Below are 23280 nucleotides of genomic sequence, written 5' to 3' on the forward strand. Positions count from 1 at the left end.
TGAGTGAGTTTTCTGTTTACAAAGTTCTCGCCATTCAAAACACCTCTTGGACTCTCGTCCTTTCTCTGAATTTCCACGGCCCTGCCCACACCTGTTATGCCAGGCTCCCACGACAGCAAGAGCCTCATTCTTCATTATCGAAGAGGAGTCTGCTGTGCAGCCACAAACCAGCCCCCAAGTAACACCTGTGTCTCACAGAAACTCTGGTGCTGGCCAGTCTGTCTGTCTTCATCCTCACCACTCAGAACGTTTAGCTTCCAAAGTCACCATCAAGGAAGAACAGGAAGCTAGAGGGATTTGTGAGACATTTTTAAGGGTCAGGCTTATGTCGCTTCTGTCCATACCTGACATGCCAGAACCTGGCACTTAGTGGCTAGGGAAATAAATAAGCACCTCAATATTTGATTGACAGCAAGAGCCATTGTCATGGCTTACATTTTGCATATTATTGTTAGGCCAGCAATTCCCCTTCTTTCCCACCATTGCCTCCGAGCGTCTGGTCAAACAAGATGCAGACCAGTGCATCCCCTGGCTCCACAGAAACTGCTGAGATCTGTCTCCCTGCCCCAGATACCTCATAGTCTTCAGTCTTCACAGGTGCCGCTCCCAAATGCAGACGGAATACTAGACTGGCATTTGCCGGGTTCCAGAAGTCCACCCTGGGTGTTGCTTACGAAGTCAGCAGCCACCCTGGCATCATTCCGTGGATTTTTCTGGACTGCTCTTGGTAACAGCCCTTCTACCCTCACTGGGACTCCTCCTTCATTCCGATGTGGCCAGAAATTTCCCATGCCCATCTCTCCTACTCTAATATATTAGAGTTCTTTAAGGACCTGGCCACAGATCCTAAGGAATCTTGAGGCTCACAAAGACACTAATGCATTTTCTTCCTTGAAAGTTTTGGTGCTTGGACCAGAGACCCTCTATAAATTTCTCTCCCAGTGGCTTCTCCAGGCTCCTCTGCACTTGATCCAGGTCTGTGCTCTGCCCTCATTGCCTGGTCTACACTGCTCCTGGTTCCACCATGTGTCACTGTTCATGACCCACTGTTCTTGAACCAGTGCTGTCAATGTAGGCAACAGGGGCACAGATAGCCATACTCCCAGAGCAGGCCTCCATTCCTGAGAAAGCAGAGCTGAGGCAGGGAGAAAGAGCTTTGAGAGGTGCAGACCTAAGGTAGCAAAGGTGAAGAAAAGGACGTGAAGCAGGGAGGCGTGGGAACAGTAGCAAGGTGAGCTACTGTTCACTGGGCTTTACTTCCTGAGCTGCTATGAGGTTATTCAGCAAATGCATCTACCTGGTTTTGCATGAAGTCCTCAGACATCCTACGTGGAGAAACCATGTCTTAGAGCAACAGATGTGCAAAGGGAAGCGTAAGGAATTTATCTGATTGTATCCCTCGCTCTTCCTCACCCACCTTCCTTTAGGTTGCATTACCCAATCACTCATAGGGAAGACAGGTCCCATGACCCATGTGTGACACTCAACAAGCCTGAAAGTGGCAAGAAGAGATAGACACGTGAGCTGTGCAGCTGTCTGGCTTGCGGCAGTTAAGGAGGGGCAGATCCTGGCACTCCCAGTCAGGAAACTGGGGCCACCGGAGGTGCACACAGCTGAGGTGGAACGCGCTGAGGGTCTGGCAGAGGCCTGAGATGACACCTGTAGGGATGACACACATGCCTGACGTAGCCTCTTTATGACCTCACTCCAAGTCTGACTTCCTCTCTCGCTACCTGGCATTTTCAGCACCTCTCTCTTCTGTGGAATCCCATGTCCCTCAAACTTTCACCTGTTTGCCACCAAAATCTTTCCTTTACATTTTCGGTTTTGTATTCTTCCATGGTGATTAAGAGATTCCTCATTTGCTCTGTTTAATATCAACTGTCACACCAAAGGATGCTTTCCTGACATGATGTTAGGCAAAGACAGACGAGAAGAAAAGATGTCTTCGCTAAATGTGGAACTCAAGGACAACGCCCCTGCAAGAGACAATGGGGACTCATTAGGGACCAATGGGTTTTTATTCCAAGGGATCCTGATTTATGTGCTTGGAGGAGAGGTGGCTGCCGGTTTTCAGGGCCACATTATTTTGAAGTAGAGCCTATGTAGATAACAGCAGAGCTGTGAAGGAAACACAGTTGTGTGTCTTTTACAAATAAGGTGTGCAGATATTTGGCTGCTTGGCACTCAAAAGGAAAGCCAAGAAAAGTAATGAGGGTCATTTTAATTTCAGGTCTTTTTAATTTCTCTACAAAGTACAGAGAAAAGTATGTTGCCATTCAGTTACTGACCATCAAAATAATATTCTAGGGCTGTGCTTTGACCCATAAAGCTTGATCTCTGGTGTGTGTGGGAGGACACCCAACAAACAAAATACAACGATGCAGAAGACAAACAGCCGAAGTAGAATGTTCAGAGCTGGCCTCAGGGAAGGTGAACAAAGGCTTGGAGGAGGGGAGAGAGCAAGCCTCATGGGTCATCTGGGGAGATAGCAAGGCAGAGGGGACAAGCACAAAGCCTCCATGGTGGAAGCATGCGTCACTGGATTGAGAATGACCAGGAGGCCAGTGTGGCTGCTGTAGACAAGTGAGGGGAAAGTGGTAGGAGAGGAGATCAGAGAGCCACGGGGGTACTGAGTATGAAGGGCCTGTGGGCCCCCTGCAAGCCTGGCTTTTGTCAGATTGGGGAGGGATTACGTTGAGAATACAATGTACAGGGCAAGAGTAGAGGAGTGGGACTTGCAGCCAGCATTTGCAGATGGACACTGGAACAGGGTGGTAGTGGTTAAAGCAATGAGGAGTGGTCAGGTTCTGCAGGATTTACTGAGGAATTGGGGGGTGGTATGAGATAAAGACAGGAATGATGATTTCAAGGTGTGTAAACCCAGTAACTAGAAGGATATAGCTGGCGTTTATTGATGTGGGGAAAAATGACAGGTGGAAGAGGTATGGTTCAGTTCTGAATGTAGCTACATTAGAGACCTTTCTTAAACACCAAATAAAGAGACAGGGGGTGGCTCAAGACTAGAGATGTTAAATTGGGAGTTGTTTGATATTTAGAGCATCTAAACTAAGCAAGAGGGGTTGGTGTTGTAGGTGTAGCCGGTGAAGTCGCTGCTTCCCATATGAGTCCCACTGCTCCATTTCCAATCCAGCTCCCTGCTAAGGGCCTGGGAAAGCAATGGAAGATGGCCTAAGTGCTTGGGCCTCTGCCAATCATGTGAGAAACCCAGATGAAGCCCCTGGCTGGATGGAAGAGCTCTGTCTCTTCCGTTGTCTCTATAACTCTGACTTTCAAATAAATAAATACATCTTTAAAAAATTAAAAATAAACTTAAAAAGATCACCTAAGGAGTAATGATGGGAAAGAAGACAGACCCAAAGTTTGAACTCAGGGGCATTCTGACATTTAGTTGATGCCCAGATGAGCAACTTGTGCATCACCAGGAAACTTGCTGGAAATCAAAGTTCTCAGGCCCCACCTCAGATGGCCTGAACGGGAGTGCGGTCCAGGACTGTGTTTCAACATGTCTTCCAGGTAACTCTGTTCACCACATAGTTTTTGTTTGTTTGTTTGTTTTAAGATTTATTTATTTAGTTGAAAGTCAGAGTTACACAAAGAGAGAGGTCTTCCATCCAATGGACCACTCCCCATTTGGCCATGATGGCCGGAGCTGTGCCAATCTGAAGCCAGGAGCCAGGAGATTCCTCCAGGTCTCCCACATGGGTGCAGGGGCCCAAGCACTTGGACCATCCTCCTCTGCCCTCCCAGGCCATAGCAGAGAGCTGGATCAGAAGTGGAACAGCCAGGAATCGAACTGGCACCCATATGGGATGCTGGCGCTTCCGGCCAGGGCGTTAACCTGCTGCGCCACAGCGCCAGCCCCCACCATATAGTTTCAATACCATGCAACTAGTTTAGAGACTGGTGAAGAGACTAAGGGGGTGAGGAGCGGCCAGTCAAGGAGGCAAGCCTGGGCTATTTCCCAGAGCAGAGAGCAGTCAAGTTCCACTGACTGCTCTCCAGAAGTGATGGGACATGAACACCGAGAGCTGGTGGTTTGGTAACTAAAGGAGATGTTGTGACGGGGACGATTAACAACAAGAAAGGCATTTCCTGGGATCTCATACACATCAGCTGGTGGCACCCTCCATACACACCATCTTCTACCGAAAGCTGCCCACCCCGTGTCCTACTGACTCACAGGGTGGGCAGACTGGCTGGCTGAGCTGGCAGGAAAGGTCTCTCTCACACGCTCCCTCTCCTCCCAACCTTGTTCAATCTACAGATTAGGAGATGAGTGTGGCTCCCTGACAAGTGGAAACCTCGAGCAATAGTGACTTACACAACATCAGAGTTTACAACCATGCTATGTCCCAATTTTAGTATATGCGCTGCCGACGCCAGCACCAACTACGCTCTGTTAAAGCCCAAGCCCCGTTCCAATAAACTGTCAGGAGCTGAGTTGCTCCTACCTTGTTGGCTGGCCATTCCCCCGGGGTTCAGCTTTCCACCATGACTTACTATCTGTGTCCCAGCCAGCAGGCAGGAGGGGACAAAAGAAAAGCTTTTCTCTTTCCCGTAATAACCACTTCGACTCAGTGCCCTGGCAAGAGGCAACAATGCCGAGACGTGGAATCTTTCCTTGGGGTTGGATATTCTACCGTAGAAGAGGCCATCGGACTTTGTGGTTCGATCCCAGACATGGTTAAACTAATCAGGGTTTCTCTCGTGGAACTGTGAACTGGATAGAAAATTGGCTGCTTTATCGCGGGATGATCAGCACGAACTTGCACCAGGCCGCGGACCCCCGACTCCTGGAGCTCCCGGGCAGTCTGCAAGGCTTTCCGCCCCAGTCTCCTTGAGGTCGGCAGTGCTGGTGGCTGGTTCTTAGGGTCTGGCTCTTCCTGGGTAGATGTGATCGAAATCCCACTCTTCCTTATTTCGAGGTGCAGCCTGCAACAAACACCCCTACTCACTCGTGGTAAACTGGGGTAACCTGGGCCACAAAGGGAGGGGCGGCAGCAGAAGACGACGCAGGTGGGAGAAGCAGCCCTCGGACCGCGGGCGCTTCTCCCCCGGGGGAGCACAGCGGTCAGAAAGGCATCCCGCGTGGTCGCGGCGCCGTCCTGGGCGGCGACAGTGGCGGGGGAGGATGCTCCACGCGAGGCGGGGTCTGGCGCGGCCAGCGCTCGGCGTCGGCATCTAGGGAAGCGAAGACTTCGAGACCCACGCGCACGCACTTGCCTGGAACCGAACCCACCCACCTGACAGGTGACAAGGAGAAAAGCTGCCCGAAAAGCGGGCGCGCCGCAGGGTCCTCTGGGAAGGGGCGTGAGGCGCGCCCTGCGGAGGATTCTGGGAGTTGTAGTTTATTCTCGAGGTCGGCCGGAGCCACTGGGCCTGGGTGCCTCTTAGATGCCATTGTTGGCAGTCCCCTACTTCTGTGTCCGGCCAGAGGTGGAGGAGGGCGGAGGGCCGGTCCTTCCAAGTCTGAGTGCACGGACAGAAGGCAGGGGGGGGAGGGGTCCCCGAGTTGCAGGGTGCTGGGCCGCCCGGCGAGGGGCGCGCGCGTTCCCGGGTCTCTGGGTGGGCCCCTGCGGCTGTGGTCTCCGCTCCGGCCGGAGGAGGGAGGCGCCATGGAGCCCCGGGGCAGAGGTGAGAATTGGGAGTGACGCGGGCGCTGTGCCCGCTAGGGAGTGACCAGAGAAAGGCTGCCCTCTGGCTGGGGCGCGGAGTCCTTTGCGGCTGTGAGGAAGCCGGCTACCTCCATGCCCACCTGCTCGCGGGGTGATGGAGTCCCTCTCGCCCCCACTCCCGGGATCAACAGGTCTGACAGTCGGGCTTCCTTTTGTCCTCACAGGAGCCCCACAAGGCAGTTCTGGGAGACGATCTCACCTATTGGGCGGATAGAGAAAGGTAGGATTGGAGAAGTCATGAGATCTGTGGAGAACCCTAATGTCTGTGTGGGTTTTGATGGTGGTTTTCCCACGGACTCATTTTTCAGAGACAGCCAGTATTGCATCTGAAAAGCCGGTATGCAAAAATAATGTACCTGGTTTAGTCTTCATCCCCTGGGCCTGGAATGCTACAGTGATGGCCCGCGGTTGATACGCAGGAAAGGTGAGTTTGCCTTTCGCCACTCAGCAGATGAGACTTAGCAATACTTGTCCGAGTTATAGATCCAGATTCTCATAGCTCAGTGCTAGTGGTTAAAGGGTGCAGAAGCACAGGAACTGGCCTGATGCGAAGACGTTGTGAGACTGTCCTCTGGTTCCCTGTGTTGACCCCCTGTAGATGCCAAGTAGCTGGTGAGTGGCCAGTTGTCCGAGTCTACTGCAAGGCCAGAATAATCCGGCATGGCTCCTGTCTCCACTTCTAGGATCACCTTCCGGGGACTCAAATCTTTCCGGGGCTGGAAATCCCAAAGAAAATGGCATAACCCCCATAGTGCCGCCCCCTGGTTCCCAGGTAAGTTTAGACTGGTTTTCTTCTTCTTTGTTTTTTTCTTTTCTTCCGTTCTTAGACATAGTTGTATTTTCTTCCTTTGTTATGGAGTTGCTGATTCCTGGAGGGCTGGGTTCATCCTGATCCACTGATACCGACCTCTCCATGCACAGCAATGCTTCTTTTAACCCAGTGTTGGCTGCACACTTACTAGCCATTCAGTACTGTAACTGGGTTTGTGCTGAGATGTAACACCGTAAAAGCACTTGCCCTTGAATTACGGTGTTTACTAAGACAAGATATAGATAAATAAAACAGTTGAACAGCACAAAGAAAAATTTTTTTTTTTAATTTTTGACAGGCAGAGTGGACAGTAGAGGGAGACAGAGAGAAAGGTCTTCCTTTGCCCTTGGTTCACCCTCCAATGGCCGCCGCGGCTGGCGCGCTGCGGCCGGCGCACCGCGCTGTTCTGATGGCAGGAGCCAGGTGCTTCTCCTGGTCTCCCATGGGGTGCAGAGCCCAAACACTTGGGCCATCCTCCACTGCACTCCCTGGCCACAGCAGAGAGCTGGCCTGGAAGAGGGGCAACCGGGACAGGATCGGTGCCCCGACCGGGACTAGAACCCAGTGTGCCAGCGCCGCAAGGCAGAGGATTAGCCTGTTGAACCACAGCGCCGGCCTGTTTCTCCTAATTTTCATTCATTGCTTCCTTCATTCATTCACCTAAAAGATGGATGTTTACGGAGTTCCTGCTCTGTGTGTGGTACTCACTGAGCCAAAGCAGACCTGGCCTTGGCTCTCGTGGGCTTTGTGTGGTCACGGGGACAGAAAGACATTGATCACCAAGCCGCTCAGTGTGTGTAACCAAAGAGCGGAGAAAGCACAGGGTGCTGTGCTACCACCAGAGTCCCGAGGTGGAACCTGAGCTGGGAGGTGTGTGGGACGGAAGTAAGTGAGAGCACCCCGCGGGAGGGAGCCACTCAGGAGCAGGAAGTGGTGCAGGCGACAGGAGCAGAAGGGAAGCAGGCACACGTTTCCAGCTGCCAGGAGCGGGTGCTGCCTGGGCAGAGAGTGAGAAGGGAGGGACTTGTGAGGTGGAGTAGAGGCGGGGCCGGACAGGGCTGTTGTGAGAAGTGACAGGACACTCAGCAGTTTGCATAAGGATTTGAAGCTGACTAAATGCGTGTTCTGTGGCATGTATAGCAGACATCTTAATTTTTTTTTAAGATTTATTTATTTTGAAAGGCAGAGTTACAGAGAAGCAGAGGCAGAGAGAGAGAGAGAGAGAGAGAGAGAGAGAGTTCTTCTATCCAATGGTCCACTCTTCAGATGGCCGCAATGGCCAGAGCTGGGCCGATCTGAAGCTGGAAGCCAGGAGTTTCTTCCAGGTCTCCTGCGTGGGTGCAGGGGCCCAAGGACTTGGGCCAACTTCTACTGCTTTCCCAGGCCATAGCAGAGGGCTGGAGCAGAAGGGGAACAGCCAGGTCTCAAACCGGCACCCATATGGGATGATGTCACTGCTGGTGGCAGCTTTACCTGCTATGCCAAAGCACTGGTCCCTAAACATCTTAATTTTTATATTGAACAGGTTTTATTTACAAAAGAAAAGAGAAAAATGCTTTGCATCTCATGAACCCCTGATATTTTAAAAACTATACCATAAATAAAATATTATTCTTTTTTTAAAAGATTTATTTACTTTTATTTGAAAGTCAGAGTTACATAGAGAGAGAAGGAGAGGCAGAAAGAGAGAGAGAGAGAGGTCTTCCATCTGCTGGTTCACTCCCCAGTTGGCTGCAATGGCCAGAGCTGAGCCTACCTGAAGCCAGGAGCCTGGAGCTTCTTCCTGTCTCCTATGCAAGTGCAGGGGCCCAGGACTTGGGCCATCTTCTACTGCTTTCCCAGGCCACAGCAGAGAGCTGGATCAGAAGTGGAGCAGCCAGGAATCGAACTGGCACCCATATGGGATGCTGGGACTACAGGCAGTGACTTTACCTGCTACACCACAGTGCCAGCCCAGAAAATATTATTTTTATCATTGTATTTTTTCATATATAATTAGTAAGGAATTCTGTAGTTCTGTAACTTAATCTATTAATACATAAAATAAGAACTCACTAATCCTCCGCTTTGCGGCGCCAGCACACCGGGTTCTAGTCCTGGTCGGGGCACCGATCCTGTCCCGGTTGCCCCTCTTCCAGGCCAGCTCTCTGCTGTGGCCAGGGAGTGCAGTGGAGGATGGCCCAAGTGTTTGGGCTCTGCACCCCATGGGAGACCAGGATAAGTACCTGGCTCCTGCCATTGGATCAGCGCGGTGCGCCGGCCGCAGCGCGCTACCGCGGCGGCCATTGGAGGGTGAACGAACGGCAAAGGAAGACCTTTCTCTCTGTCTCTCTCTCTCTCACTGTCCACTCTGCCTGTCAAAAACAAACAAACAAACAAACAAACAAACAAAAAAGAACTCACAGCTTCAGGTTTTCCATTGCAAGTGCTTTCCTTCCTACCCATGGCATCACGCAATTCTGATGCAGGGGGCAGAGTGGACTATAAGATACACAAGAGCCTCTTAGTGTGAGAAGGGAGGTCTGAGGTTGTTCATCCTGCACCTCTCCTTCCTGTCCTCCTCTGGGACAGTTTTAGTCCTTGCCAGAGGCCTCTGGGAGGAGGCCCAAGGGTGAGCACTGTTGTGTTTGGTTTTCAGGACGCACTGGTCAGGGGCATGGCGGAGACTCTGACCCAGTGGGGGCAGCTGGATCAGCCTCAGGGCGATGAGCCAGAGAAGCACCGGAATCTGGTCTTGCTGGGTAAGGACGACTCCCCCGCTTGCTGGGAGTGTCCCAGTGTGATACCTTTGCTTTGCCAGTGCCTCGGAGCTGTGGGGTCCTTAGATTCAAAGATGCTTCATTCCTGTTAAGCCCGAGACAGGTCATTTCTGCTCCTCCCTCCTCAGATGGAGTTTGATACTCCGGGCATTAAAAGTGAGCACCTTTATGTTATGGGCCTGTAGCATTCTCTACTCCTTCACCAAGGACACTGAGACAATGTTCTAATGGAAACAACAGGTAAAGAGTGCGTGCTGCTTCTTTTGGTAGGGAAAGGTAAAAACGTGCAACTTAATTCTTGTGAACTCAAAACCGCATATTGATCTTCCTCCCTTCAGAGCACTGTTGAGAAAGGAATCAGAACTGACACCCCCTCACACACACGCGCGCGCGCACACGCACACGCACACGCACACGCACGCACACTTCTCCCTCAAGACCCAGGAGCTAACACTGAGCTCTTTACCGGACTCTTTTTCCCTTCCGTGGACAGGGCTTCCAATTTCCACGCCTGATGTAATCTTTCAGCTGGAGCGTGGGGAGGAGCTGGGGGCCGAAGTCTCGAAAGCAGCCGGTGCAGGTGAGTGATTGCCGGAAGCAGCGAGAACACAGCCCGGTGGGTCGTGGAAACGTGGCGAGGGGGCCTCTTGCAGGTTCCGGGAGGCCCAGGAGGAGGCTGAAGTCTGACCTGCCCTGGCCACACCAGCTCTCTGGAGGATGGTCTGTTTATAAAGTCAGAGTCTCATATTGTTACAGGGTAAATACTTTTCACGTTTTCAAACCAACTCTTTCTCCAGCGTAAGATGAAATGAAACCAGCATTTTAATGTTTGTTGTATAACTTGCCTGCAAGCAAAGCTTTAAACTAGACTTTCCCGCATTTGCAGGATAAGGCAATTTTTTTACATTGCAAAATTATTATATTTTAGTAATTTTGTGTATTTTATTATTTTAACTTTATAAGTTGATTTTTGCCTTACTCTCTAAGCAGAGGCAGCATAGCCTGTGAGGTTAAAAGCACAGATTTTAGGGGGCGGGCATTGTGGCATAGTGGCTATGGGGGCTGCCTGCAATGCCAGCATCCCCTATGGGCACCAGTTCAAGTCCTAGCTGCTCCACTTCCAATCCAGCTCCCTGCTCGTGGCCTGGGAAAAGCAGTGGAACATAGTCCAAGTGCTTGGGCCCCTGGCACCCATGTGGCAGACCTGGAAGAAGCTCCTGGCTCCTGGCTTTGGCCTGGCCCAGTGCTGGCCACTGAAACCATCTGGGGAGTGAACCAGCAGACAGAAGATCTATCTGTCTGTCCCTCTCTTCATGTAACTCTGTCTTTCAAATAAACAAACAAATCTTGATTTAAAAAAAAAAGAAAAGAAAAAGAGAGAGAGAGAGACAGATTTTGGGATCGGTCTGTCTGTGTCTTAGCTACTTACTAGCTCTGTGACCTTTAATAAGCGACTTATCATCTCTGTGACTCCAATCCCCAACTGTAAAATGGAGATCATGATAGCACTTCACTCTCAGATGAAATGGACAAATCCAAGATAAATGTTTAGAATAGTATCTGGGGGCCGGCGTGGTGGTGTAGCGGGTAAGGCCACCACCTGCAGTGCCAGCATCCCATATGGGCGCCGGTTCAAGTCCCAGCTGCTCTACTTCCGATCCAGCTCTCTGCTTTGGCCTGGGAAAACAGCTGAGGATGACCCAAGTCCTTGGGCCTCTGCTCCCGCATGGTAGACCTGGAAGAAGCTCCTGGCTCCAGGCTTTGGATTGGTGCAGATCTGGCTATCTGGGGAGTGAACCAATGGATGGAAGACACCCCCCCCCAACTCTGCCTCTGCCTCTCTACCTCTGCCTTTCAAATAAATAAAATAAATCTTTAAAAAGAAAAAAAAAAGAATGTTATCTGGCTGTAGACAATGGCTATCTGTTTAAGTCCTGGTAATGTTTTGAAAGAAGTGAATTTGACCTTGTCACCTTGTCACTTAAACTGGATTACCATATTAGGCTACCACCTAATTGTACCTTTTCTAACCGTATTGGTGAGTAACTGAGGCAGAGTAACACTATGAGATTCCCCAGCGAGTTCCTTACTCTGCCAGTGCTTCCAGTCTTCTGCCCACTTTCAAGGCCTTTTTTATCCGCCTGCCTAACCTTTTTGCCTTCTCTGTTCTCCAGCTTGAACCTTTACCACCAGACAGGCGAGTCCCTTCCTGTCCTCTAGCGACCGTGTGCTCTTCCATGAGTATCCTGGGCTTTAATTCTTCTTGCTGGAGGTCCATTTGTCTTTAACCCATTTCTCTTTTGAGAACTCGGGCACTTCCCTGAGTGTGACATGAGAACACTGTATTCTGTTGCATCATCTTGTGTAGAGACGTGGTTGGAGCGGATGTTGACGATCATCTGCGCCCAGAAGTATTTAAGCAGTCTTAGTAATGAGGCCTACCCTGAACTCTCACCGGGCATCCCGGGACCTTAGGACAGGTGTGCTGATGGGTGGGTGGGCTGAGAACATGGACCTTGACCTTCCACTCCCCGCAATCTGTTCTTTTTTTTTTTTTTTTTTTTTTTTTTTTGACAGGTAGAGTTATAGACAGTGAGAAGGAGACACAGACAGAAAGGTCTTCCTTCCGTTGGTTCACTCTCCAAGTGGTTGCAACGGCCGGAGCTGCGCCAATCCAAAGCCAGGAGCCAGGTGCTTCCTCCCGGTTTCCTATGTGGGTGCAGGGGCCCAAGCACTTGGGCCATCTTCTACTGCTTTCCCAGGCCACAACAGAGAGCTGAACTGGAAGAGGAGCAACCAGGACTAGAACCCAGTGCCCATATGGGATGCCAGCGCCGCAGGTGGAGGATTAACCAAGTGAGCTGTGGCGCTGGCCCAAACTGCTCTTTTTCATTTTCTTCACTTGTTTTTTCAACTTAGTTCAATTTTATTCCTTCTAATTAGCTAGGTGTGGGGTGATAGTAAATAATCAGGTGAATGGTTATTTCCTAATTTACATGCTTTGTAATAATTTGAATTTGTAAATCTGAACCACATTGAATGCTAGCTTCTAGAATTTGTGTCTCATCTCGAGACAGTGGAATCTAAAAGGGATAGTTTTTGAAAGATTCGTTTTTTAAAGCTGTGCTTAGGATGTATTGGAATGGGAAAAGATTGGTGGCAGAGTGATGATGCTCCGGGGGCATGGGGACAATGGGTAACTCTCAGGAAACCGTCTTTTTCTGATGCTAGCCCTCTTTCCTCCAGGTTCTGTTTTTGTCTGCCAGTTTCCCATATCACCTCTTCTAGGTTTTTGTTTTTGTTTAATTTGAAAGGCATAGTGACAGAGAAAGTGAAAGTGAGAGAGTCTTCCATCCACTGGGTCACTCTCCAAATGGCCACAGTGGCCATGGCTGGACCCGGTGGAATCCAGGAGCTAGGAACTCCATCCGGGTCTCCCACGTGGGTGGGCATCTGCTGCTGCTTACTGAGGTGCATTAGCAGGGAGCTGAACTGGAAGCAGAGCAAGGTACTCTGATGGGGGGTGCCGGCGTCCTGAGCAGTGGCCTAGCTGGTTGCACCACAACGCTGGCGCCACCTCTGCTTAGTCGTGTTCTGCTGTCCTCTCTCGTTTGCCACCGTGTTGCGTGGGGGAGTGTTGCGTAACTGCTCAGCCCCTCTCCTTTTGTGCAGCTGGCTTCTTTGCTCAGTCATCTTTTCTTTGCTCGCATCCTCTCTAGATTGCACAGCTATTCGCGAGAACTGTCAAGGTCATGTGTCTCCCGGGAACATTTTTTTGTTTTATTATTTTCCCGCGACAGCAGTTATTGTTCTCCCCATGCGAGAAATGATACCTGTGTATTTGCTTCTTTCAGACTGGGCGAGAACACCAGAAAGCAAGATGCTAAATCTGGAGGACCTTGCTCAGGAAGAATCAGCCCCTGGGGTGCTGCTGGGAAGATTTCCAGAGGGAAGTCCCAGCGGAGGGGAGGCTCCTCTAGAGGGTCAGCAGCAAAACCACGAGAAACATTTGATGCAGGAAGTCGTCACTCAGAAGCAACCTGGGGAGAGAAGTCACCAACGGGATGACTGTAAAAGGAATTGCAGTCGGAGGTCATTACTGGGTCAGCAACAAGGAGAGAGGCTACGGGACTGTGATTCTTTTAAACGGAAATTGAAACAAAATTCAGACGTAAGCAGGCATGAGCGAACGTATGCGGGAAAGAAACCTTGGAAGTGTAATGAGTGTGAGAAGGCCTTCAGCTACTACTCAGCTTTTGTCTTGCATCAGAGAATACACACGGGAGAGAAACCCTACGAATGTAAGGAATGTGGCAAAGCCTTTAGCCAGAGCATACACCTTACCCTGCACCAGAGAATTCATACTGGGGAGAAACCCTACAAATGTCACGACTGTGGGAAGGCCTTCAGTCACCGCTCGGCCCTTATCCGCCATCACATAATCCACACTGGAGAGAAACCCTATGAGTGCAACGAGTGTGGGAAGGCCTTTAACCAGAGCTCGTACCTCACTCAGCACCAGCGAATTCACACTGGAGAGAAACCTTATGAGTGCAGCGAGTGTGGGAAGGCGTTCAGCCAGAGCACATTCCTCACCCAGCATCAGGTCATCCACACTGGAGAGAAACCTTACAAGTGTAATGAATGCGGCAAAGCCTTTAGTGACCGCTCGGGCCTCATTCAGCATCAGAGAACGCATACTGGAGAGAGGCCGTACGAGTGCCACGAGTGTGGAAAGGCCTTTGGCTACTGCTCCGCCCTGACTCAGCACCAGAGGACTCACACTGGGGAGAAACCCTACAAGTGCAGCGATTGTGCCAAAGCCTTTAGTGACCGCTCCGCCCTGATTCGTCATCAGAGGACACACACCGGAGAGAAGCCTTACAAGTGTAAGGACTGTGGAAAAGCCTTCAGCCAGAGCTCATCTCTTACGAAACATCAGAAAACTCACACTGGAGAGAGACCGTACAAGTGTAAGGATTGCGGGAAAGCCTTCAGCCAGAGTTCATCCCTTTCTCAACATCAGAAAACTCACCCTGAAGGGAAAACCAAGGAGTATGGACAAGTCTTTAGTGAGCATTCAGCCTTCGGCCAACAAAAGAGAATTCATACTGGATAAACAGGGTGCATTCAGGGTGTCTTTACTGAGTACGGTGTTGAGGAGGCTACAGAGAAGTTGAAGGCTTCGCTACAAAGAAGTGCTAGGAAGTCATTGTTGACGTGGAGCATAATGTACGTAGGCTGTGAAAGGGGAGAGGGCTGCATTGTTAAAATGTACTAACGTAGGACAGTGATCTCCCTGGGGAAATTCTTGTACCCCGATGTATATGTAAGCTAACAAATCCTTGAGAGTGAAGTAGGAGTTTGCCACGGTGGAAAGCTGACATGTCTTGGCTGGGCTGGATAGTACAATGCTAAGGGGTTAAAGTTTTAAAGAGAAGAGTGGGCCTTTTAGGGAAATGGCAAGGGAAGAAATAAGGAATTAGGAGTTCACAGTGAGCTGTCCAGGGTCGGACTTGGTCGAGGAAGGCAAGCTGTCCTTTAGTTGTAAGTACACGAGCGTGTAAGAGGTAGATGGGACGGATAGAAAAAAGGGTTGGTTGATTGTGACAGCTACTCCACTGAACATCACAGCTGGGGAAGGCAGACAGTGGGCCAGCTGCCAGGTTCCCCTGAGGGCGGCTTCCCCTGAAGCTGAGGAACCCTGAGAACCCTGTGTCTTTCCGACCTGGCTTATTAGACACCGCCTACCAAGAGTCACATTATTTTCGAAGATCAAGAGCTACAGCTTAGAAAAGGGAGAGTACACGAGAGACCTTTGATGAGTTCAGTCTGTTTTAAGCTATTAGTGTTACCTGGAAATGTGCTTATTTATAAAGGTTTACCTCAGTTCTGTGTAGTTTGTACCTTAGTTTTTTTTTTTCATTCCATAGTAAAATTGAGCTGTAGACTTGCACTGACATTATGTATTAGATTGTAAAAAACTTGAAAAGATTTTAAATACTTGCCTTCTACCATTTTACTCTTGGGGAGAGGCAGCTAACATCTCTTTTTTGTTGAAAGTTTGAAGGTTATTATTAGAGAATTTTTTCATGCAATTTTTTAATTTTTAGCAGCCTCACTGTGATGTGTCTTTGTGTTGATTTCTTTTGGTTTATTTGAAGATTGCTGAGTTTCTTCCGTCTGTAGATTTGTGTCTTTTGCCAAATTTGGGGAATTTTCAACTGTCATGCCTGCAAACATGTTTTTATCCTACCCCACCCCTTCTTCCCTCATTCTGAGACTTTGATAACAGGAATGCTAGGTCTTTGGTTATAATCACAAAAGTTCCTATGGCTCTGTTAACTTTTTTTTTTTTTTAAGATTTTATTTATTTATTTGCAAGGTAGAGCTACAGACAGAGAGGAAGGTCTTCCATCAGTTGGTTCACTCTCCAAATGACTGCAATGGCCAGAACTGGGCCAATCAGAAGCCAGGAACCAGGAGCTTCTGGGTCTCCCATGTGGGTGCAGGGGCCCAAGGACTTGGCCGTCTTCTGCTGCTTTCCCAGGCGCATTAGCAGGGAGCTGGATCAGAAGTGGAGCAGCCAGGACTTCAACTGGCGCCCATATGGGATGCTCACTTCCCAGGCAGAGGCTTAACCTGCTACACCACAATGCCGGCCCCCAAAATGCATTATTTAATTCATCTCTAGCTTCTAAGCAGTAAGGAGGACCCGAGTCACACCTTCAGTACTTTGCTTGGATACCTTCTGCTAAATAATTTATCACTCCCAAGTGCCACTTGTCACAAAACACTAGAATACAGTTCAGACAACTTCTTTGCTACTTTGTAACAAGGCTCTTTCCTTTAGTCCCAATAACATATTCCTTATAGCCACCTGAGAGCCAGAATGGCCTTTAACTTCCATATTCTAGCATGCACCTCAAAACTCACCCATTGCTCAGTCCAAAGCTGCGCCCACATTTCCAGTATTTGTCACAGCAGCATGCAACGTCACAGTACCAAAACCTGAGTGTGTTCAGGCTGCACAATAAACACCACCGACAGGTGCCTCGAAAACTGGAGGCTTATTTCTTGAAGTTCTAAGGGCTGGCCTTCCAAAGTTGGGCTTGAGCAGGGTCCAGCTCTGGTGAGGGCTCTTTTCCTTGCTTGTAGATGGTTGCCGTTACACTGTGTCCGCACGTGGGCTTCTCACAATACCCGTGTGTGGAGAGGGAGAGCGTGAGTTCCTTCTTATCCAGCCCCGATCTCATTGGATTAGGACCTCACCTTATGACCTCTTTTAACCTTAAGTACCTCCTAAAAGCCTATTTCCAAATATAGTAACAACGGGGGTGAGGATCTCCACAATGAATGTTAGGGGTACCTAATCCAGTCCATCATCATTTTCTCTGTTGAGATTATTTTTAGTTCTGTCTTCAAGTTCACTGTTTCTTCTCTGTGTCACTTCCCTTCTGCTACTGAGCCCATCCTTGAGTTTTATTTAAATTGCTGGGTTTTCAGTTTTTGGTTCTACTGTGTTCCTTGTTCTATCTCTGTTGAGACTTTCTGTCCTTGTATTTGTGTCAAATGTATTTGCAGTTACTCCTCGAGTATGATGGCTGCTGTCACATCTGTGTCAGCTTGGCATTGCTCTGTGCGGATCATCTTCCCAGTCCAGTTGAGATTCTCTTGGTTCTTGAATGACTTAGTGTGACATCTGGGCGCCGTGAGGATTATGCTCTGAGACTCAGGATCCTGTTTCAGTCTGTTTGGCAGGCCTCCCGTGCCAGTGTCCTGGTGAACAGTTAACAGGACATTGCTTTGTTACTGCAGTTCATCACTGGGGTGCCTCACTGATAGGGAGCCTCGATACTGCTCATCGCTAGGCCTTCACTCATACACCCCGGCTGGGAGGGTCAAGACTGTGTCATTACCGCTCCCCGCATGGCTCCCGCTGGTGCCATGGGCTGGGGCAGGGGTGCACCTCCTGATGTTCACTCTCCTCCTCTGACACCAGACCAGTTAGGAGGGGAAATGTCTTGTTTCTGGGTAGAGTTGGAGGCCTAGTCTCCCCCACTGACCGTGACCTCCACTGCTTCTGCCACGGGGAGGCCAGGGCAAGGATGGCTTCTAAAAAGCTGGCCACTAACTTGGCCTTCGCTGACAGCACCTTGGGGTGAGGGTGGAGGCTGGCGCAACCTCATGACAGCCTAGTGAGGGTGCAGATTCAGGCTCCCCACTCAGCCCCTGGGAATGGGGCTGCAGATTTTTGCCTCTTGGGATCTTTGGTTGAAGAGAGCAATTGTCTATGTCTACTGTCTTGCTAGGTGGCTCCCTGCAAAGTCCTTTGGCCAGAAGGAACAGATTTTTCTTTTGCCTTTTTGTTTGTTTGTTTGTTTGTTTGGGGCCTATACCTATTGGCATTTCTGGGTTGCCAGTTTTCCCAGAACCCGGTCTGGGAAAGATGAAGCAAAAAGAGAACCCAAGAAACTGCTCTGTAGTTCCTCTGGTTGGTAGGTCTCTAACTGGTCCGCGCTCTCTCTCTACCTTTTGAAATCTTGGTATGCTTGTTTTACATATAAGACCTGGGATTTTTTTATCTGTACTTAGCAAGGAGGATAAGGGAAAGCACTACTGTATCTTCCCCATAACAGCCTTTTATTTGACACTGAGAAGGCACATTGAGTTGTGCTGAGAACAGCCCACATTGTTATGGCATAGGTAGATCATTTGTAACCAGTTAGAAATAAGTACCAAAGGGAATGGTCACTGGTTCCCCAAAGACAAGCTGCCAAGTTGATAAGCAGAAGCCACCAGGCCGCTTCATTTAGCTTTGACAGAGCTACAGTTGTTAAGTTGGGAAAATGCCACTGTTCAGTTGCAGATTGACATGACAAAGACTATAAAGCCACAGCGTTAGCATTGTTTGTTTGTATCTTTGTGCCAAGAGTATGTGAGAATGAATTGGATTCATGATTTTTGGATTTTTTTCCAATTATGTATTATCTGCATGTGGCTATCTGTTCATTTTCATTTGATATGTAGCATATGAAATCAGAAAGAACCAACAAAATCCAGGATGAGGATATTTGGGATTCGGAAGAAATCACTTAGTCTTTTGAAATCTGTTTCCTTATACTTGAGAGAGGTTAGAATTAGGTAGAAAACGGATGCAAAGGTGGTTTGTAAGCTGTCAACTGCATAGAACGATTAGGTATCACTGATATAGTCGTATATATGACGTGTCCATCATGTATACTCTCTGACGGTATAGCCCAATAAAAATCAACTGAATACAATGGGTCTTTTCAGATATACACTTTATTTAACAGTAGTAATAGCTGCATCTTTTGAGATGATCATATGGTTTTCCTTGATCTATTAATATAGCGTATCACATTGATCGAATCCCTGCATTCCTGGGATTTATCCAATTTCATGATTTTTTTCTCCCATCCCTAGAACTTCGTGACTTCGTGTTCTTTCAATATTTTGTTGCATTAATCTTATTTGTAGAGTGTGTGTGTGTGTGTGTGTTTAAGATTTATTTATTTATTTGAAAGTCAGTGAGTTACACAGAAAGAGGAAGAGAGGCAGAGAGAGAGGTCTTCTGTCCACTGGTTCATTCCCCAGTTGGCTGCAATGACCGGAGCTGCACTGATCTGAAGCCAGGAGCCAGGAGCTTCCTCCGGGTCTCCCATACAGGTGCAGAGGCCCAAGGGCGTGGGCCATCCTCTACTGCTTTCCCAGGCTATAACAGAGAGCTGTATTGGAAATGGAGCAGCCAGGACTTGAACTGATGCCCATATGGGATGCTGGCACTGGATGCGGCGGCTTTACCCACTATGCCACAGTGCCAGCCCCATGTAGTGTGTGTTTTGTTACAGGGACTATTCAGATTTTTCTACTTCCTCTTGAAAGTTTTTTTAGATCTTTCTAAAAATTTATATTTTGTCATTAAATTTTTCAAAACATGTTTTGTTAGGTAGGTCCTTGTTTTATCTCTAGTAATGCCCCCCTTTCCTTCCTAATAATTACCTGTTTGTGTTCTCTCTTTCTTTTTTTTTTTTTTTTAAGATTTTATTCATTTATTTGAGAGGCAGAGTTACAGACAGAGAGAGGGAGAGGTAGAGAGAGGTCTTCCATCCACTGGTTCACTCCCCAATTGGCCACAATAGCGGGAGCTCAGCTGATTTGAAGCCAGGGGCCAGGAGCGTCTTCCGGATCTCCCACGTGGGTGCAGGGGCCCAAGGACTTGAGTCATCTTCTACTGTTTTCCCAGACCATAAACAGAGAGCTGGATGGGAAGAGGAGCAGCTAGGACACGGATCAGTGTCTATGTGGGGTGCCAGCGCTCCAGGCAGAAGCTTAGCCTAGTATGCCACGGCACCAGCCCCTCCAGGAGTTTGGCTACATTAGATACTTCACATAAGTGGAATCATGCAGTATTTGTCCTTCTGCAACTGGTTTATTTCACCTAGCACAGTCCTCATTGGTTACTCATGTTGTAGCTTGTATCAGAAATGCCTTCCTTTTTAAAGACCAAATAATAATCACTGTATTTATATACTGCATTGTTATATACTACATTGTGTTTATCCATTCATCTGCCAATGGACATTTAGGTTCCTTCCGCCTCCTGGCTATTGTAAATAATGCTGCAGTGAACATAGGTGTGCAAATATCTCATTGAGATCTTATTGTCCATTGTTTTATATAGATGCCTGGAAGTAGGGTTGCCAGATATCCTAGTAATTCTATTTTTCTTTTTTTTGAGAAACCTCTATAGTGTTTTCTATAGCAGCTGCCCCATTTTACATTCCCACCAGCAATGCACATGGGTTCCAATTTCTTTACATCCTCACAAATAACTTGTTCTCTTTTTTATTAGTATCCACCCTACTGGGCTGAGGTGATTTTAATTTGCATTTCCCTAACGATCAGTGATATTGAGCATCTTTTCATATGGTTGCTGGCCATGTGCATATTTTCTTTGGAAAAATATCTATTTTATTCCTTTGTCGAATTTTAAATAAGGTTGTGTTTTCATTGTTGTTATTATTGAGTTATAGTTCCTTATATTTTTTTTAAAGATTTGTTATTTATTTGGAAGTCAGAGTTACACAGAGAGAGAGGAGAGGCAGAGAGAGAGAGAGAGAGAGAGAGGTCTTCTATCTGCTGGTTCACTCCCCAATTAGCCACAACAGTCAGAGCTGTGCCGATCCAGAGCCAGGAGCTTCTTCCAGGTCTTTGACGTGGGTACAGGGACCCAAATACTTGGGCCATCTTTTACTGTATTCCCAGGCTATAGCAGAGAGCTGGATTGGAAATGGAGCAGCCAGGACTTGAACCAGCACCCATGTGGGGTGCCAGCACTGCAGGCAGCAGCTTTACCCACCACGTCACAGCGCCGGCCCCTCTTTATATGTTCTTGATATTAAACTCTTGCCAGATAAATGATTTGCAAATATTCTTTCATTCCATGGCTGAGTTTTCACACTGTTGATTTTTTTTTCCTTTGTGACGCAGAAGTTGTAAAGTTCAATATATTCCCATTGGTCTATTTTTACCTCTGTTTCCTGTGCTTTTGGGATCATATCCATGGAGTCACTGCCATAGCCAATGTCACGACAGCTTCCCCTGTGTTTTCTTCTAGAAGTTTACAGTTTCTGTTCTCGCATTTTGTTTTTTTAATCTATTTGGAGTTAATTTTTTGCATGTTAGAAGGTAAGGGTCCAAGTTCATTCCTTTGGAAGTCAATGTCCAGTTTTGCCAACACCGTGCTGAACAGTGTGTGTCCTTGGCCCCACTCATTTCTCCATAGAGATGAGGGTTTATTTCTAGGCCTTCGTTCTTTTCCTTATTTCTCTGTCCCTTCTTCCACATTTGCTTTATCTTTGTCAATGCCTATTTTCCGTTGCTGAACTAATTGGAACAGAATTAATCATACCATAGCATGCTAAGCCTGATGTAATGGGTCTTAGAAGAATGTGTCTGGGGCCAGCGCTGTGGCATAGTGGGTAAAGCTGCCACCCTCAGTGTTGGCATCCCAAATGGGTGCCGGTTCAAGTCCCGGCTGCTCCACTTCTGATCCAGCTCTCTGCTGTGGCCTGGGAAAGCAGTGGAAGATGGCCCAAGTCCCTGGGCCTTGCACCCACATGGGAGACCCAGAGGAAGCTCCTGGCTCCTGGCTTCAGATCAACACAGCTCCAGCCATTGTGCCCATCTGGGGAGTGAACCAGCAGATGGAAGACCTCTCTCTGCCTCTGCCTCTCTGTAACTCTGCCTTTCAAATAAATATTTTTTTAAAAAAGAAAAATGTGTCTGAAGCGACTTCAAAAAATTCATGGGAAAATAGGATTAAAGGCTAAATTAATTTTGCCTAACAAAATTTTGAAATCCATGCAAAAAGTTCCTGGAAAAATACATATTCCAAAAAAGTTATGCATGCATTTGAAATGTTTTTGCACCAAAATAAAGTTACCTTTTAATTCCCATTTCCCACAAATTTTGAAGTACCCTTGTACCAGCATGTATCTTTTATGAGCACACACATTCTCCAACATAATTGCAGTACCTTTGTTTTGAAAGATTTATTTATTTATTTGAAAGAGCTACACAGAGAGAGGAGAGGCAGAGAGAGAGAGAGGTCTTCCATCCAATTGTTCACTCCCCAACTGGCCGCAATGGCCGGAGCTGCACCGATCCAAAGCCAGGAGCCAGGAGCCTCTTCTGGGTCTCCCATGCGGGTGCAGGGCCCAAGGACTTGGGCCATCTTCTACTGCTATCCCAGGCCATAGCAGAGAGCTGGATTGGAAGTGGAGCAGCTGGGACTAGAACCAGCACCCATATGGGATGCTGGCGCTTCAGGCCAAGGCATTAACCTGCTGCGCCACAGCGCTGGCCACAACAATACCATTATTCAATCCAAGAAAACTCACACTGACACCAGAATATTACCTAACATGCAGTCCATTTTAATTTATCCACAGTTATCACAAACTGTCATTTACAACTTCTCTGTCTAGTTCCCACTCGTTGGGAAAACATTGCATTACATGTCTTGCTTCTTTCTTTCTTTTTTTTTTTTTTTTTCAAAAAACAAGATTTGCTTATTGATTTGAAAGTCAGAGTTACAGAGAGAGGGAGAGAGAAAGAGAGAGAAGAGAGAATTTTTCATCTGCTGGTTCACTCCTCAAATGGCCTCAACAGCTGAGGCCAGGTGGAAGCCAGGAGCCTGGAACTTATCTTGGTCTCCCATGTGGGTGGCAGGGGCCCAAGTATTTGGGCCATTCTCCATTGCTTTCTCAGGAGCATTAGCAGGGAACTGGATCAGAAGTGGAGCAGGGGCTGGCACTGTGGCATAGCAGGCAGCTGCCACCTGCGGTGCTGGCATCCCATATGGGTGCTGGTTCAAGACCTGGCTGCTCCATTTCCAGTCCAGCTCTCTGCTGTGGCCTGGGAAAGCACTACAAGATGGCCCAAGTTCTTGGGCTCCTGCACCTGCGTGGGAGACCCAGAAGAGGCTCCTGGCTCCTGGGTTCAGATTGGCACAGCTCTAACCATTGCAGCCAACTGGGGAGTGAACCAGCAGATGGAAGACCTCTCTCTCGCTCTGCTTTTCAAATAAATAAATAAATCTTTAAAAACAAAAAACTGGGGCAGCTAGGACTTGAACCAGTGCCCATATAGAATGCCAGCATCTGTAGGCAGTAGCTTAACCTGTTGTTCGACAGCATTGGCCCATGTCCTGCCTTTTTAGCCTCCTTCAGGCTCCACTGATCTTTTTTTTTTTTTTTTCCAATAGTTTGAGGAATCTAGACGAGTTGTTTTTTGTTTGTTTATTGTCAGGTAGGGGAAACCCAACAGGCTGCCTCCTCACGCGCAGAGAGAACAGCAGCCTGTCTGGGAGAACAGTAGACCAGTTGTTTGAGGAATGTCTGACAATCTGTATTTTCTGACATTTCTCATGATTGGATCCAGATTAAGCATTTTTGGCAAGAAATCTGCACAGATGCGGCAACAT

The 23280-nt window shown here is 48.3% G+C and overlaps 1 protein-coding gene across 5 annotated transcripts; it reads left to right on the plus strand.

Moving 5' to 3' along the window:
* The first annotated feature begins 5197 nt into the window (after nucleotides 1-5197).
* On the plus strand, nucleotides 5198-15749 carry ZNF892 (zinc finger protein 892). Of its 5 annotated transcripts, none has more exons than XM_062209862.1 (7): nucleotides 5198-5274; nucleotides 5864-5919; nucleotides 6008-6123; nucleotides 6298-6471; nucleotides 9149-9251; nucleotides 9763-9849; nucleotides 13124-15749. In XM_062209862.1, exons 5-7 carry the CDS (start codon nucleotides 9167-9169, stop codon nucleotides 14386-14388), a joined length of 1437 nt encoding a protein of 478 aa, XP_062065846.1. In that variant the 5' UTR covers nucleotides 5198-5274; nucleotides 5864-5919; nucleotides 6008-6123; nucleotides 6298-6471; nucleotides 9149-9166; the 3' UTR covers nucleotides 14389-15749. The 5 variants fall into 5 exon arrangements, with proteins under 5 accessions (XP_062065846.1, XP_062065845.1, XP_062065847.1 ...); XM_062209861.1 differs by lacking the exon at nucleotides 5198-5274 and adding an exon at nucleotides 5579-5658; XM_062209863.1 differs by lacking the exon at nucleotides 5198-5274 and adding an exon at nucleotides 5579-5658 and having other exon boundaries at nucleotides 6383-6471.
* Nucleotides 15750-23280: the final 7531 nt, after the last annotated feature.

This window comes from Lepus europaeus, chromosome 13, assembly GCF_033115175.1.
Source record: "Lepus europaeus isolate LE1 chromosome 13, mLepTim1.pri, whole genome shotgun sequence".
Taxonomy (NCBI): domain Eukaryota; kingdom Metazoa; phylum Chordata; class Mammalia; order Lagomorpha; family Leporidae; genus Lepus; species Lepus europaeus.

What these genes read in the sequence shown, in the direction of transcription:
- ZNF892 (XM_062209862.1), top strand. Translation starts at nt 9,167, where the DNA reads ATGGCGGAGACTCTGACCCAGTGGGGGCAGCTGGATCAGCCTCAGGGC. An exon ending in CCGGAATCTGGTCTTGCTGG is followed by an intron (nt 9,252 to 9,762) that starts GTAAGGACGACT and finishes TTCCGTGGACAG; the next exon opens with GGCTTCCAATTTCCACGCCT. An exon ending in CTCGAAAGCAGCCGGTGCAG is followed by an intron (nt 9,850 to 13,123) that starts GTGAGTGATTGC and finishes TGCTTCTTTCAG; the next exon opens with ACTGGGCGAGAACACCAGAA.